The following is a 16,451-nucleotide window of genomic DNA, read 5'->3' as shown; positions in this document are numbered from 1 at the left end:
CAGTCTGGGTGCCATAGCTCACACCTGTAATCCCAGTGCTTTGGGAGGCCAAGGCAGGAGGATGGCTTGAAGTTGAAGTCAGGAGTTTGAGACCAGCTAATATATATATATACACACACACACACACACACACACACATACACACACACACGCACATACACATACACACACACATATATACACATATATATACATATACATATACATATACATATACATATACATATACATATACATATACATTGAGCTGGGCATACTGGCATGCACCTGTAGTCTCAACTACTGAGGAAGCTGAGGTGGGAGGATTGCTTGAGCCCAGGATTGGAGGCTGCGGTGAGCTGTGATTGGGCCAGTGCACTCCAGCCTGGGTGACATCATCTCAAAAAAAAAAAAAAGAAAAGAAAAAAAAAGAAAAATTAGGGCTTAGAACTGCAATGCCAGGCCTTAGCTTGTAGCTGAGATTCTTTTTGTCTATGTATATCTTTCTGAAAACCCACTATTAAAAAACAAAACAAAACGAAAACTTGAGTGAGCCTCTGTTCTTGGTATCCAATGGCATCTACATCATATTTACTGGGAAAGGCAACCTGCCAGGTGCTTTCACATCACTATCTCGGTTTTAAACTGTTATTTTTCAATTTAAGCATATGTACCGATAATGGCTCCAAACATCAGGCGCGATGGGAGATAACAAAGTTGACATGGTTTTTATGTTCCATAATCCATATGGAGGGCACAAGCCCAAGGGAACTGTATAGCTGAAGAATTTGTCGATTTTTCCTCCTCTTTCAAAAAGAGAAAAGGAATTGAACTTCATAGCATTAGGGTGATAAAGAGGAGAAAATGGTGTATCTAGTTGGGAGCCTCTTAGTTACAAAAACCAAATCCAGTTGAATTAAGTGAAGCAAACAAGGAGAATTTATGATATGACTGCAGGGGTATCTGATGGAAGCATAAGGGACATGTGGGCCTGATTTCCTCTGTGCCTCCCATTTGTGTTTCTCTCTATGTAACCATCACATTCTTCTGTCCATGCACCCCAACTTACTCTGTTTCCCTGTCTGCAGAATAAGGCCACACACAACTCACAATTGTGTAGATTACTGGTCTGTCTCACAGGGAAATTGAATCAATCTCCCTCCTTCTCTTTCTTCATCCTTGCCTCTACTCCTTATCCACCTCAATTCCAAATTTGTAGAGTAAGTGCTCAGATTGGTCCAGCGTTGGTCAATAGTCACTCTTGGTACAATAAACTGCAGCTGGGAGGAAAAGTCAAGGAACCATCTTATACAAAATGGAAATGATGATGTGGTAGTGTGGGGTTGGGGAGGAGTTAGTCTTAGCCCCGTGGATCACCAGGTGTGGGTAGTTGAGTCGGGGGGTCCTTATTAGTTGGCTGATGCCAAGGGATGTCCACTGGAAACCATGAACAATTTGCCTTCCCACATTAGGCAAAACAACTCTTAAGTGATCCCAAATAGATGAGGCTCTCTCTCATGGCCTTGGAAAAAAAATTCCAGATCTACCCTTTAGGCAGGCAGGTGGGCAGGCGGGTGGGCAGGCAGGCAAAAAGTTAGCTTGCTGTTGCCTGGCAATAATATCAAAATGTGTTTGGATAAATCTCTTCCTTTTCAGATTTCTCACCGCCTAGTGCTTTATGCTTCTCAGGGCCCACTTTTGACACCCCACCAAGGTCTGCCATACCCCACACAATGCCCCATATTCCAGACCTGTTTCTTTCCTCTCACTCAAGCAAAATGTGTTTATCATAGTCTTTCTCTCCATTAAAACAGCTAGAAAAGAAACTTGTGTTACAGCTTTAATGGTGTGATATTTTTGAGCATTCTAAATAAGATAAATGTTTACTAGACATAACTTTTTATTTTCAAGAAGTGGTTCTAATGGTAGCAGCCAACTTAAAAAAAAAAGATAACATTAAGACAAGTTGTCAATCCCTACACTACTGACAATGCAAACCTTTTCCTATAAAATAAAGCACTTGGCCTTTCCTTCTGTTTTTTTTCCAAACTGGCAGTCTTATATTTTCAGACCTACTTGGCAAATACTGTCTCTCTATTTTCACATTGTAGCCATCATACTGTGTTCTTTGCATAATAAATAACATTATAAACCAGATGCAAGACATGCAAAATCCTAAAGAGTCTGCATTTGTGCAACACCTTCCAATACTCTAGGCAATGAACAAATTCCATTTTTAATAAGCTCTCTGGGAGATTTCAAAGATGAGAGTTTTCTAAAATTTGCAGTTTGTGTTCTCTTAAGATGCAAATATAAAAACATCCAGTAAGAACTGTTTTTTAAAAAGGAAACATTGGTATTTACATGTATTTTAATATGTATTACTCATACTTTCAACTCCCTTTTCATCGAAGAGAATCATCCTAGAAACTGACCTACTTAATCTAAAAATCTGTCTGTAATTGTAGTACAGTAACTAAGATGAGATTATAAATTATTCTGTCAGTCCCTCTAGCTCACTCTGTCAGCTGTAACATCTGTACTCAGAAGATCTTAAGTTTTGAGTCTTTTTTATTTCCCACACAAAAAGGTAGTATGTGTTAGTGGTTAGGCTATGGACTCTGTAACGACTCGTAACCAGACTTCCTAGGTTTAAATCCTTCAGTCAGTAGTTGGAAGATTTTGGAAAACCTGCTTAAGCTCTTTGTGCCTCAGTTTCCTCATCTGTAATATGGGGTTGATAATATTAGTTATTCATACGATTACTGTGAACATTAAACAATAAGGCAAAGCTCTTAGAATAGCAGCTGGCCAAACTAAAAGTTAGTTATTATTCTGCTAACTTGTAACCTCCATTGATTCTTAATTACTGCCCTGTCTTTGTCTTTAAATAAGCAATCATCTCTCTTGCAGTTTGGGAGGAAAGGCACATTTAGGAGATGGCTCTAATATTTTAATTTTGTCTCTAATCATTTAATCTCATATATTAACATTTAAGATGGTAATTGAATATTTATGCCTTAGCTAAAAAAGAGAGTTAAAGGGGAGAATATGATAGCTTGGGAAGAGACCAGCCTGCGAGACTAAAGAGAATGGCTAGGAGGAGGAGCCACCAGTAAGAAAATTTGCATTGATATTGTTCTTTATCATGCAGTCACAAACTCATTTGTTGAAATGCATGAATAAGGAACACAATAGCTGAATCACACAACACCTTTTTAGAGCTTTACTAAGTATGATTGCCTATACTATAAAGCTATCAGTTTTGTTCTATAGAGTTTTTGTTTATTTGTTTGTTTGTTTGTTTGAGATTGAGTTTCGCTCTGTCACCCAGGTGGGAGTGCAATGGTGAGATCTCAGCTCACTGCAAACTTCGCCTCCCCGGTTCAAGTGATTCTCCTGCCTCAGCCTCCCAAGTTGCTGGGATTACAGGCACCCGCCATCACACCCAGCTAATTTTTGAATTTTTAGTAGACATGAGGTTTCACCATGTTGGCCAGGCTGGTCTCGAACTCCTGACCTCAGGTGATCCACTTGTCTCAGCCTCCCAAAGTGCTGGGACTCCACCTGTATATAGTTTTTATTCTGTAATTCTGTAGGGACCATGGGGAGATGTTTTTTGAGTAAAATGGCTTTCAATGACCACACAATTGTGGGAAAGTGCTATCACACATATCATTCATGTAGTTACATATATATTTACCATTCTATTCTGATAATCCATTCCCTGAAGAACATCCATTCCTCCAAGAAATATTAACTAAAAGGTCACATTGCAAACCTAGATTGTTCAAGTACTGCAAGTCCTAGCTAAAGCAACCAGTCAAGAAAAAAGAAATAAAGGGCATCCAAATTGAAAAGGAAGAAATCAAATTATCCTTCTTTGCAGAGGATATGATCTTATATTTGGAAAAACCTAGAGACTCCACCAAAAAAACTATTAGAACTAATAAATTCAGTAAAGGTGCAGGATACAAAATCAACATATAAAAAGCAATAGCATTTTTATATGCCAACATTGAACAATCTGAAAAAGAAATGAAAAAAGTAATCCAATTTACAATAGCCACACATAAAATTAAATACCTAGGAGTTAAACAAAATAAGTGAAAGATCTCTATAATGAAAACTATAAAACACTGATGAAATAAATTGATGAGAAAGACAAAAAAAAGGGAAAGATATTCCATTTTCATGGATTAAGAGAATCAATATTGTTAAAATGTCCATACTACCCAAAGCAATATATAGAGTCAATGCAGTCTCTATCAAAATACCAGTGACATTCTTCACAGAAATAGGAAAAATAATACTAAAGTTTATAAGGGATCACAAAAAAAAAAAAAAATAGCCAAAGCTATCCTGAGCAAAAAGAACAAAACTGGAAGAATCACATTACCTGACTTCAAATTATACGCTATAGTAACCAAAACAGCATGGTACTGGCATAAAAACAAACACATAGACCAATGGAACAGAACAGAGAACCCAGAAACAAATTCATACACCTACAGTAAACTCATTTTCCATGAATGTGCCAAGGACATAGATTAGGGAAAGGACAGTCTCTTCAACAAATGGTGCTGGGCAAACTGGATACCTATATGCAGAAGAATAAAACTAGACCCCTATCTCTTGCCGTATACAAAAATCAAATCAAAATAGATTAAAGACTTAAATCTAGGACCTCAAACTATGAAACTACTAAGAGAAAACGTTGGGGAAGCTCTCCAATACATTGGTGTGGGCATATAGTTCTTGAGTAATACCCCATAAGCATAGGCAACCGAAGCAAAAATGGACAAATGGTATCACATCAAGTTAAAAAGCTTCTGCACAGAAGCGGAAACAATCAACAAAGTGAAGAGACAACCAACAGAATGGAAGAAAATATCTGCAAACTACTCATCTGACAAGAGACTAATAACCAGAATGTATAAGGAGCTCAAACAACCCTATAGGAAAAAAAAACCTAATAATGTTATTTTAAAATGGGCAAAAGGGCCAGGCATGGTGGCTCACACCTGTAATCCCAGCACTTTGGGAGCCTGAGGCAGGCAGATCACAAGGTCAAGAGATGGAGACCATCCTGGCCAACGTGGTGAAACCCTGTCTCTACTAAAAATACAACAATTAGCCAGGCATAGTGGCGTGTGCCTGTTGTAGTCCCACCTACTTGGGAGGCTGAGGCAGGAGAATTGCTTGAGCCCGGGAGGCAGAGTTTGCAGTGAGCCGAGATCCTGCCACTGCACTCCAGCCTGGCGACAGAGTGACACTCCATCTCAAAAAAAAAAAAAAAAAAAAAAAAAAAAAGGCAAAAAAGGCAAAAGATCTGTATAGACATCTCTCAAAAGAAGACATACAAATGGCAAACGGGTATGCGAAAAGGTGCTCAACATCATTGATCGTCAGATAAAATGGCTTATATACAAAAGACAGGCAATAACAAATGCTAGCAAGGATGTGGAGAAAAGGGAACGAACCATTGTACACTGTTGGTGGGAATATTAATTAGTACAGTCACTATAGAGAACAGTGTGGAGGGTTTTCAAAAAATGAAAAATAGAGCTACCCTACAATCCAGCAATTCCTCTGCTAGGTATATACCCAAAAGAAAGGAAATCAGGATATCGAAGAGATATCTGTACTCTCATGTTTAGTGCAGTACTATTCACCATAGCCGAGATTTGGAAGCAACCTAAATGTCCATCAACAGACAAATGAATAAAGAAAAATGTGGTACACAATGGGGTACTATTCAGCCATAAAAAATAATGAGATCCTGTCATTTGCAGCAACATGGATGGAACTGGGGATCATTATATTGAGTGAAATAAGCCAGGCGCAGAAAGACAAATTTTACATGTTCTCACTTATTTGTGGGAGCTAAAAATTATAACAATTGCACTCATGGAGCTAGACAGTAGAAGGACGGTTTCTAGAGGCTGGGAAGGGTTAGTGGGGGTGGATAGGGAGTGGGGATGGTTAATGAGTATGAAAAAACAGAAAGAATAAGACCTGGGCCGGGCCCGGTGGCTCATGCCTGTAATCCCAGGACTTTGGGAGGCCGAGGTGGGCAGATCATGAGGTCAAGAGATCGAGACCATCCTGGCTAACATGGTGAAACCCCGTCTCTACTAAAAATACAAAAAATTAGCCGGGCATGGTGGCAGGCGCCTGTAGTCCCAGCTACTTGGGAAGCTGAGGCAGGAGAATGGCGTGAACCTGGGAGGCGGAGCTTGCAGTGAGCCAAAATGCCACCACTGCACTCCAGCCTGGGTGACAGAGTGAGACTCCATCTCAGAAAAAAAAAAGAATAAGACCTAGTATATGATAGCACAACACAGTGACTATAGCCAATAATAATTTAAGTGTATATTTTAAAATAACTAAAAGTGTAATTGGATTGTTTGTAACACAAAGGATAAGCGCTTGAGGGTATGGATACCCCATTTACCATGATGTGATTATGCTGCATTGCATGCCTGTATCAAAGTATCTAACGTACCCCATAAACATATAAACCTACTATATACCCACAAAAATTAAAAAGAAGAAAAGTTTTAAAAACTGGATTGCTCAGTCTTTAGAAGAAAAGATAGAGAAGGTGTGAGATAGCTCAATCATGTTAAATGTCCTTTAGATAATAGTGATACAGAACAGCTGGGTTCCTGGCTAAACCCCACCCTCAAGCCTGGACCCTCAGCCCTAGGTGAAAACAGCTGACCCTGATACAAAAGGGCTGGGCTCCCAGCTAAACCCCACCCTCAAGCCTGGAACCTTGGCCCTAAGTGAAAGCAGCTGACCCTGATACAGAAGGGCTGGGCTCCCAGCTAAACTCCACCCTCAAGCCTGGAATCTCAGCCCTAAGTGGAAGCAGCTGACCCCATTTCTCCACCCAATTGACTGCCTTTTCCGCCCACCCCATTCCTTACCCTGTGCCCATAAAACCAGACCAGCTGGCAGGAAAAAAAAGAAGAAAAGAGCAACACAAGCAGCTGACCTGCAGGGATACAAGCTGCTGAGAGGCAAGCAGAGAAGCAGCAACTGAGCTTTAGAGACTACGGATAAACGTGGCTAGCTTCAGATGGTGTGATTTCAGAGGGGAGCACAGCCAGAGACAGCTGGGCTTCAGGGAAAGATCACCTTCTTCCCGCACCATCCCTATTCCAGCTCCCCTTCCACCAAGAGCCACTTCCACTGCTCAATAAAGTCTTCCACATTCATCATCCTTCACGCAGTTCGTGTGACCTGATTCTTCCTGGACACCGAACAAGAACTCGGGTGTCAAAAATGGCAGGTGCAAGAGGCTGTCACCCTGACCCCTCACTGAGCTGTTAACACTTAGACGTTCATGGACTGCAGGCTGAGTGAAATAAGCCACTCTAGTTCCTGCCCACAAAGCGGGTCAAGGAGATCAAGGAAACATCCTGTCTCAATAGGAAATATTGGGGTATATAAAAACTTTTACAGATCTGTTATAGATCCTTCCCTAGACAATGTGTCTAGGAGACTTATCTATGACTTACAGCAATACTTCTTGTCTTAGGTTGGGTTTTGTAGAAGCAGAGCCTCAGGAAGGGGTTCTAGTGTTTGTACTTTGAGCGAATGCTCTTTAGAAAAAATCTGTAAGGAAAGGGAAGAGCCAGATAAAAAGGAGCTGAGCAAGGATATGGTTCCAGGAAAAGTCTGGGTTGGGAGAGAAGAGTGTTGGAGAGTAGAAACAAGTTGGTCCTTGGTCACCCTTGGAGAGGAGGGGGGTATAATGTCTCAGGAGCCTCCAGTGGGGTGGGTCCATTTAGCCAAAGTCAAGCCTCTGGAGAAAGTCACAGCTATAAGGTGTTGGCCCGGGCACATGAGCAGCTGAAGGATGAATGGCCCAGGCTATAAGGGGGATCTGGGCTAGGCAACAATAATGTCTAACACACTGTGGTTTGTTCTTCTTTTTAATACATGATAGTGAGAACTTCATTTTGCATATTCTTTGTATCTCCAGTACTTACCACCGTGCCTAACATATGGTAGGTTTGTAATAAATTGTTTCGTTTATTTAAATTACATATTGAGAGCTACTTATCAAATCTACAAAACAATTTCTTAAAAGAGCCATGTAAATTCAGATTTTATTTTGTACTCTTGCTAAATAACACTGTGATGTTTTCCATCATACTCTGTGTTACCACACTAGCTGCTTCTATAATATATTCTTTTCTGCATACCAGTTGCAAAAGAGGAAGGAAGTGTGATCTTGTGGTCAAAAGAGTAGCTTGAGAACCCAGAGATCCTAGCCTTACACTTCTCTTATTGGAGGCCCAAGTGAAGTCACTGGACCTCTCAAAGGTCCTACAGTGTTGGGAAAGGGGAAAAATAAATACTTAAGTGGTCTGTTTTACTTCAGAGTAACTACATCTTTCATACTTTTTATGTTAAATGTTTCTGGCCGGGCACGTTGGCTCATGCCTCTAATCCCAGCACTTTGGGAGGCTGAGATGGGGTGATCATCTGAGGTCATGAGTTCAAGACCAGCCTGGCCAACATGGTGAAACCCCATCTACTAAAAATACAAAATTAGCCAGGCATGGAGTGCCTGTAATCCCAGCTACTTGGGAGGCTGAGGCAGAAGAATTGCTTGAACCAAGGAAGTGGAGGTTGCAGTGAGCTGAGATTACGCCACTGCACTCCAGCCTGGGCGACAGAGCGAGACTCTGTATCCAAAAAAAAAAAAAAAAGAGAGAGAGAAAAGAAAAGAAAAAACTTCATTGCAGCCTTTACTCTCCTGGGCTGAAGGGATCCTCCTGCCTCAGCTTCCTGAGTAGCTGGTAATACAGGCATGCACCACAACACCTAGCTAATTAAAAAAAAATTTTTGGCCAGGCACTATGGCTCACAACTGTAATCCCAGCACTTTGGGAGGCCGAGGCCAGTGGATCGCCTGAGGTCAGGAGTTCAGGACCAGCCTGACAAACGTGATGAAACCCCATCTCTACTAAAAATACCAAAATTCGCCATGCGTGGTGGCACATGCCTGTAATCCCAGGCTTGGGAGGCTGACGCAGGAGAATCGTTTGAGCCCAGGAGGCGGAGCACCTTCCTGCTGAAGATAGAAGTCTGGAAGTTCTGATGTTTACAGAACACGTTTCTGGAATCTTAGAATACTGAGATATTGGGCTTGGCACACCCTGCTGTGGATAGGGAAGAGGAGCCTAAGATGAGCTCATTTTTGCATATCTGCCTTAATGCACATGAAAAAATTGGCCTCATTCAGTATAGATATACATAAAGGAAAGGCAGAAAGGAACTGAGGTTGGAGTCTCATAAGGTTACTACCAAAGTAACCGTATTGCTTCAGTGAGAGAGCACAGAGCCCTCTGAATGCTTCTTTAACACTGTGGATTTCATCAAACTTTCTCCTAGACTTAGAGAAACTGTGTGGCAACCACTTTCTCTCTGTCTATAATCTTCAGGGAACCATGCATGTCCACAGAGTGGGGAGCTGGATTATGTCCAAGGAGCCCTATTTTTTGGAGGGAGAGGGATAGGTTGCTCAAAATATTATGGTATACTGAAGGTATGAAATCAGAAAATTGGGGAATAGAGACCAATGAGAAAAGCACAAAGATCTTTTTGCATAGGATATATAAGCCCAAACACTTGTAATGAAATTAATAGCCTAACAAAAAACATTTGCTCATCAATTACATATAAATTAAGCTATGAATCAATAAATGCTTTCATAACCATGAATTACACCAGGTACTTACCTCATGAATAATCATCTGGCTACATCAGAGCTGATGAAGTTTGGACTTGGCAGAAAAAATAAAACAATTTAGAAAGAGAGTTTCTGAAGTTGACTCTGCATGTGTGTTTGTATTTGCACTCTGAGTGTAAATAACTGCATATGTGATGTGGGAGGAAAAGCTGGCATGGTGGAGGTGGAGACAAATAGGTATGAGATACTCTGGAAGCAAATAAACAGAATATTCACAGACCTCTAAAGATAAATCTTCCCAGCCGGGCACGGTGGCTCACGCCTGTAATCCCAGCACTTTGGGAGGCCAAGGGGAGCGGATCACAAGGTCAGGTGTTCAAGACCAGCCTGGCCAACATAGTGAAACCCCATTTCTACTAAAAATACAAAAAATTAGCTGGGCGTGGTGGCAGGCGCCTGTAATCCCAGCTACTCGGGAGGCTGAGGCAGGAGAATTGCTTGAACCTGGGAGGCGGAGGTTGCAGTGAGCGGAGATCACGCCATTGCACTACAGCCTGGGCAACAGTGCGAGACTCCATCTCAAACACAAACAAACAACCAAAGATAAATCTTCCCTATTTCCAAAAATTCCCTACATTGTTGTTTATTCTCTCAGGGACTAGCTAGAAATCAGATTCCCCTCTTCAGATATTGAGGCTCAAAAGATAACATTTATTGGCAAGGATGTGGAGAAAAGGGAACCTTTGAACACTGTTGGCAGGAATGTAAATTAGTACAGCTATTCTAGACTATGGAGGTTCCTCAAGAAACTGAAAATGTGACTACCATATGATTGAGCAGTTCTACTTCTGGGTATACATGCAAAAGAAATTAAATCACTATCTTGAAGAGATACCAGCAATCTCATGTTCACTGAAGCACTATTCATAACAGCCAAGACACAGAGTCAACCTAAGTGTCCATCGACAGATAAATGAATATATATATATACTTATATATGAATGCAAATGAATACATGTTGGAATACACACAAGTGGAATATTTTCCAGCCTTAGAAGAGAAGGGAATCCTGCCATTTGCAGCAACATGAATGAACCTAGAGGACATTCTGCTGAGTGAAACAAGCCAGTCATAAAAAGATAAATGTCATATGATATCACTGTTAACTCAAAAGTATCTAAGGCCTGTCTCAATCAATTTAGGAAGCTTATTTTGCCAAGGTTAAGGACACACCTGTGACACAGCCTCAGGAAGTCCTGGGGACATGAGCCCAAGGTGGTTTGGGTACAGTTTACTTTTATACATTTTAGGGAGACATGAAACATCAATCAATATGTGTAAGATGTATATTCGTTCAGTCCAGAAAGGTAGGACAACTTGAAGTGGGGAGGGGTTCTAAGTTATAGGTAGACAGGAAACAAACAGTTGCATTCTTCTGGGATTTTGATGAGCCTTTCAGTGAATACACAACTTACTTGTGAGAGGGGGTAGAGGAATTGTCATTTAAGCCTTAGTCTGGCTCAGTGAATCTGGATTTTTACATAATGGGACAGAGGAGGCAAATCAGACAGGCATTTATCTCAGGTGAGCAGAGGGATGCCTTTGAGTTCTGTCCTTTTTCTTGCTCCTGTGAAGATAAGCCATCAATTTACATTGCCAAGGTGAAATTCAACAGAACTGTTTTAGGGTAAAGACCTGGTGGCCCACAGGTAATTTCCTTGTGGGGAAATTGTGAGGGAAGTATTTAGCTTTTTATCTTTGTAGCTATCTTACTTAGTAATAAAATGGGAGGCAGGTTTGCCTGATGCAGTTCCCAGCTTGACTTTTCCCTCTGGCTTAGTGATAAGTCCCAGATCTATTTTCTTTTCACATCACTTACATGTGGAAGCTAAAAAGTTGCATTTATTGAAATAGAGAGTAGACGAGTGGTCACCAAGGGCTGAGGGGTTGGGGAAACAGGGAAGTGTTGGTTAAAGGGTACAAAGTTTCAGTTCTGCAGGATGAATAAGTTCTGGAGACCTAATGTACAGCATGATGACTATAGTTAACAGTAATACATTACGTACTTGAAATTTGCTGAGAATCAATCTTGTGTCCTCACCCCTAAAATAAAAAGGTAATTATGTAAGCTTATGGATATGTCAATTACTTTGTGGTAATTACTTCAAAACATGTATGCATATCAAATCATTACATGCCTTAAATATCTGTACTTTTTTTTGTCAGTTTTACCTCTGTAAAGCTTGGGGGGAAAAAAGAAATTGATGCTCATGGGCGAGAACTCCTCCACCATCCTCATTACCTTTCTGGATTGAACCAATATACATCTTACACATATTGATTGACGTTTCATGTCTCCCTAAAATGTATAATAGTAAACTGTACCCAAACCACCTTGGGCTTATATCCTCAGGACCTCCTCATTACACAGCGGCAAGGTCAGATGGGGAGTTCCACTACTCCACTGTAAATGCCCAATGGTTTACCCTGCCCGCTGCCTAGACAGAACCAATTTATCAAGACAGGAGAATTGCAATGGTAAAAGAGTAATTCACGCAGAGCCAGCTGTTTTTATTATTACTCAAATCAGTCTCCCTGAGCATTTGGGGATCAGAGTTTCTAAAGATAATTTGGCAGGTAGGGGCTTGGGAGGTGGGGAATGCTGATTACTCAGGTAGGAGATGGAATCATAGTGGGTCAAAGTTAGATTTTCTTAATGTCTTTTGTTCCTGGATATGACCGCAGAGCTGGTTGGGCCAGATTACCGGTCTGGGTGGTGTCAGCTGATCCACCAAGTGCAGGGTTTGCAAAATATCTCAAGCATTGATCTTAGGTTTTAAAATAGTGATATTATCCCCGGGAGCAATTTGGGGAGGTTCAGACTCTTGGAGCCAGAGGCTGCATGACCCCTAAATTGTAATTTCTAACCTTGTAGCTAATTTGTTATTCCTGCAAAGGCAGACTGGATCCCAGGCAAGAAGAGGATCTTTTCCGCAAAGGGCTGTTATCAATTTTGTTTTGGAGTCAAACCATGAACTGAATTCCTTCCCAAAGTTAGTTCAGCCTACACCCACCCAGAAATGAATAAGGACAGCTTAAGGGTTAGAAGCAAGATAGAGTTGGTTAGGTCTGATTTCTTTCACTGTCATAATTTCCTCAGTTATAATTTTGCAAAGGCAGTTTCACCATCTATCATACCACTGCAGGCCAGATGGTAAATAGGTTTGGGGAAAGGAAAGTTGGTTCCTGCTGGCTTCTTCCTTCTCTAGCATGGGAATCTTACCAACTGAAAGACTTAGATCCCTTCCGTACGTCATCCTCACTCTCCAAACCCTCTCCTTTCTTAGCCTCTAACTTGTCTCAGAGAACTTACTGATACAGAATGGCTGGGCTCCCGGCTAAATCCCACCCTTAAGCCTGGAATGCTGCAGTCCTAAGTAAAAACAGCTGACCCCATTTTTCCACCCAAATGTTGCCTTTTTGGCCTGCTACAGCCCTATCCTGTGCCCATAAAAAGACTTCAGCTGGCAGAGCAACACAAGCTGCTGAGGGTCAGGGGTATAAGCGGCTGAGCCGTGATCAGAGAAGCAGCAACTGAGCATGGGAGGCTACTGATAAAGGCAGCTAACTTCACACAGTGCGGCCTCAGGGAAAGGTCCCACACCATCCCCTTTCCAATTCCCCATCCTGCTGAGAGCCAATTTTATCGCCCAATAAAATCTTCCACATACACTACCCTTCAATCTGTTTGTGTGACCTGATTCTTCCTGGATGCTGGACAAGAACCCAGGGGCAGGGGCTTGGATGCTGCTGCAGGGCCCACACAGAGCCTGCTCCTGCCAGAGAGGAGTGATCAGCCAGTTCCAGCATTTGCTCCCTCTGGTTCCTGCACTCGCTTGCTTGTACACCCCCTCTCATGAGGAGTGGCCAACAGTGGGCTGAGTGAAACGAGCCACTCAAGTTCCCACCCATGAAGGGGATCAAGGTCAAGGGAATTATCTTGTCTCATTACTGCTAGGGTTAGTCCTCAGGAATGGGTACAGAGATAGTCATAAACAAGCTGAAGACCTTGGGGTCATCACTGCATGGGTGCATGGGTGAACATTAGAGGAGTGGGAATATGGTAGAAACTTACTAGTGCTCATCTTAAGAGGTTTTCCTCTTCTCCCTGGACACAAAGGAAGATGCCCTAGCACCTCCTTTGAAGTTAAGCTGGGGCCGTGTGATGAGCTCTAGCCAGTGAGCTGGGAGTAAAAGTGATGTGTGTCATTTCCAGCCTATGGCAGTTAAGAGCATGTGTGAGTTCATCCCCTGCTTCAGTGTCCCTGAAAGCCTGTGTTCCATGTACAGTAGCTGTTAAGATGGACGCAACCTGTATCCCTCCATTACCACTTGGAAGGGAGCTTCCCTGGAAAGCTGCTGTCCCTATAGCAGACTTTGCATGAGTGAGTTGAGTGAGGTTTTAATTTGATCACTGCTGCAACACAGCACACCCTCTGCTGACTAATACAGGGAAGAACACAGAAAGAGATGTGTGGAGGTGCCTAGAGCTGGACTTGCTCTCCTCCACACTTTCCAGAACCACAAAGAAAAGGCCTCCAGAGGCCGGGCATGGTGGCTCATGACTGTAACCTCAGCACTTTGGGAGGCGAAGATGGGCAGATCAACTGAGGTCAGGAGTTCGAGACTGGCCTGGCCAACACGGCGAAACCTCGTCTCTATTAAAAATACAAAAATTAGCCAGGTGTGGAACACACCTGTAATCCCAGCTACTTGGGAGGCTGAGGCAGGAGAATGGCTTAAACCCAGGTACTTCACATGTAATTTAAAAATTTTAAAGTTAGGAAGAAAGTCTTTGGGTAAATCTGTAAAGAAGTCTTCATAATTATGAATTTGAAAATTCCTCCCAATGTTTCTTCCATATATAGAAACATTTATTTCGCTTAACAATTGCCCCTTTAAAAAAATAACTCAGTGAAATAGGATAAACAAAGTGAATTCCTGGACTTGATTCACCCAAATGCTGGATGCTGCTACTTGAAGACACCAGGTCTCCATCTGCTTCACTGGGCAGGTTGATGGTGTAGAACACCAACTGGACCAACTTGGTCCAGTTGATCAGCCCTGGCTTTTTGCTCCTTCACAGTGATGAGCAATGAGACCCAAAATTTCAACAAAACAGGATGGTTCATGTTGATGAAGTGTATTCCCTGTAAGCATCCTGAAATGCCCTTTGGAAGCAGGCAGGATACAACATAAGTAAGATAGTGCCTAATAAGTGCTGCTGACTTGTAAAAAGTGGGGGGGGTGACCACTCTTGTGAATAAACCATGAGAAATTAGAGAAGTTAGTTTGCATGCCTTCTGTAGACATTCCTAATATCATCATATTGGGGGTTAGGATTTCAACATATTAATTTGGGAGTGGGGAGACAAAAACACAAACATTCAGTACATAACAATGTAAAGGAATAAAAGAAGTGTTTAAAAATATGAATTGAGGCCAGGCACAGTGGCTCATGCCTGTAATCCCAACACTTTGGGAGGCTGATGTAGATGAATCTCCTGAGGTTGCGAGTTTGAGACCAGCCTGGCCAACACAGTGAAACCCCGTCTCTACTAAAAATACAAAAATTAGCCAGGTGTGGTGGTGGGCACCTGTAATCCCAGGTACTCGGGAGGCTGAGGCTTGAGAATTGCCTGAACCTGGGAGGCAGAGGTTGCAGTGAGCCAAGATCGCGCCACTGCACTCCAACCTGGGTGACAGAGCAATACTCTGTCTCAAAAAAAAAAAAACAAAAACAAAACAAAACAAAAAACCCATGAACTGGAAGGTACGCCTGAGGTAATTATATAGAATGCAGCATAGTCAAAATGATGGAAGATATGAAAAGGGGTTAAACAAAATGGAGGATAGAAAGAAAGCTCCCATATATACTTATTCAAAGTTCCAAAGAGGAGAGAGTACAAGTGAGTCAGAAGCAATATTTTAAGATATAAGATCTGATAATTTGTATGAACCAATGGAAAGGTACCAATCAATAGTTTAAGAATAATCCATGAATTCCCAATTTACATCAGGATATATAAGAAGAAATCCACACCTACACATATCATGCAAAACTGCAACATTCCAGAAACAAAGAAAATATTTTAAAATCTGTCCTTCCAAGGAGCGACAATTAGGCTGATAGCAGACTTCTCAAGAAATGGATGGGCTGGGTGCGGTGGCTCATACCTGTAATCTCAGCACTTTGGGAGGCCAAGGCAAGCAGATCACTTGAGCTCAGGAGTTTGAGACCAGCCTGAGTAACATGGTGAGATCCTGACTCTAAAAAAAAAAAAATACAAAAATTAGCCAGGCATGGTGGTGCACACCTGTAGTCCCAGCTACTCAGGAGGCTGAGTTGAGAGAATCACTAAAGCCCAGGAGGTTGAGGCTGCAGTGAGCTGAGACTGTGCCACTGCACACCAGCCTGGGTGGCAGAGCAAGACCCTTCTCCCCCCACCCCACTCCAAAAATGTATGAAAGCCCGAAGACCATAAAATAATATCTGTGAAGATGTCAACCTAGAGTTATACACGTGGCAAAAAAAAATATGTCATTCAGTAATAAGGGTAAAATTAAGACATTTTTAGAAACAAGAAAAGGCAGGCCAGGCGTGGTGGCTCACATCTGTAATCCCAGCACTTTGGGAGGCAGGCAGATCATTTGAGGTCAGGAGTTCAAAACCAGCCTGGCCAACATGGTGAAACCCCAT

General features: G+C 42.0%; 1 protein-coding gene across 7 annotated transcripts in view; it reads right to left on the bottom strand.

Moving 5' to 3' along the window:
• SEPTIN11 (septin 11) overlaps window positions 1–16,451 on the bottom strand; it is a 206,535-nt gene that overhangs the window by 20,126 nt on the left and 169,958 nt on the right. For 4 of the 7 annotated variants that reach the window (XR_010133396.1, XR_010133395.1, XM_063705346.1 and 1 more), the window contains exon 10: window positions 15,929–16,021. Coding sequence is in view for 5 of the 7 variants with exons in the window: in XM_063705346.1 (XP_063561416.1) it covers window positions 15,967–16,021 (55 nt within the window). In the remaining 2 variants the exon portion in view is untranslated. Of the gene's footprint in view, window positions 1–11,569; window positions 11,795–15,928; window positions 16,022–16,451 lie in introns of those variants that run through there. The other 3 variants (XM_063705347.1, XM_063705340.1, XM_063705349.1) reach the window with 1 other exon arrangement.

This window comes from Gorilla gorilla, chromosome 3 (assembly GCF_029281585.2).
Source record: "Gorilla gorilla gorilla isolate KB3781 chromosome 3, NHGRI_mGorGor1-v2.1_pri, whole genome shotgun sequence".
NCBI classification, from domain to species: Eukaryota; Metazoa; Chordata; class Mammalia; order Primates; family Hominidae; genus Gorilla; species Gorilla gorilla.
The sequence above is the reverse complement of the archived record's forward strand: the minus strand, read 5'-3'. Positions and strand labels throughout refer to the sequence as shown.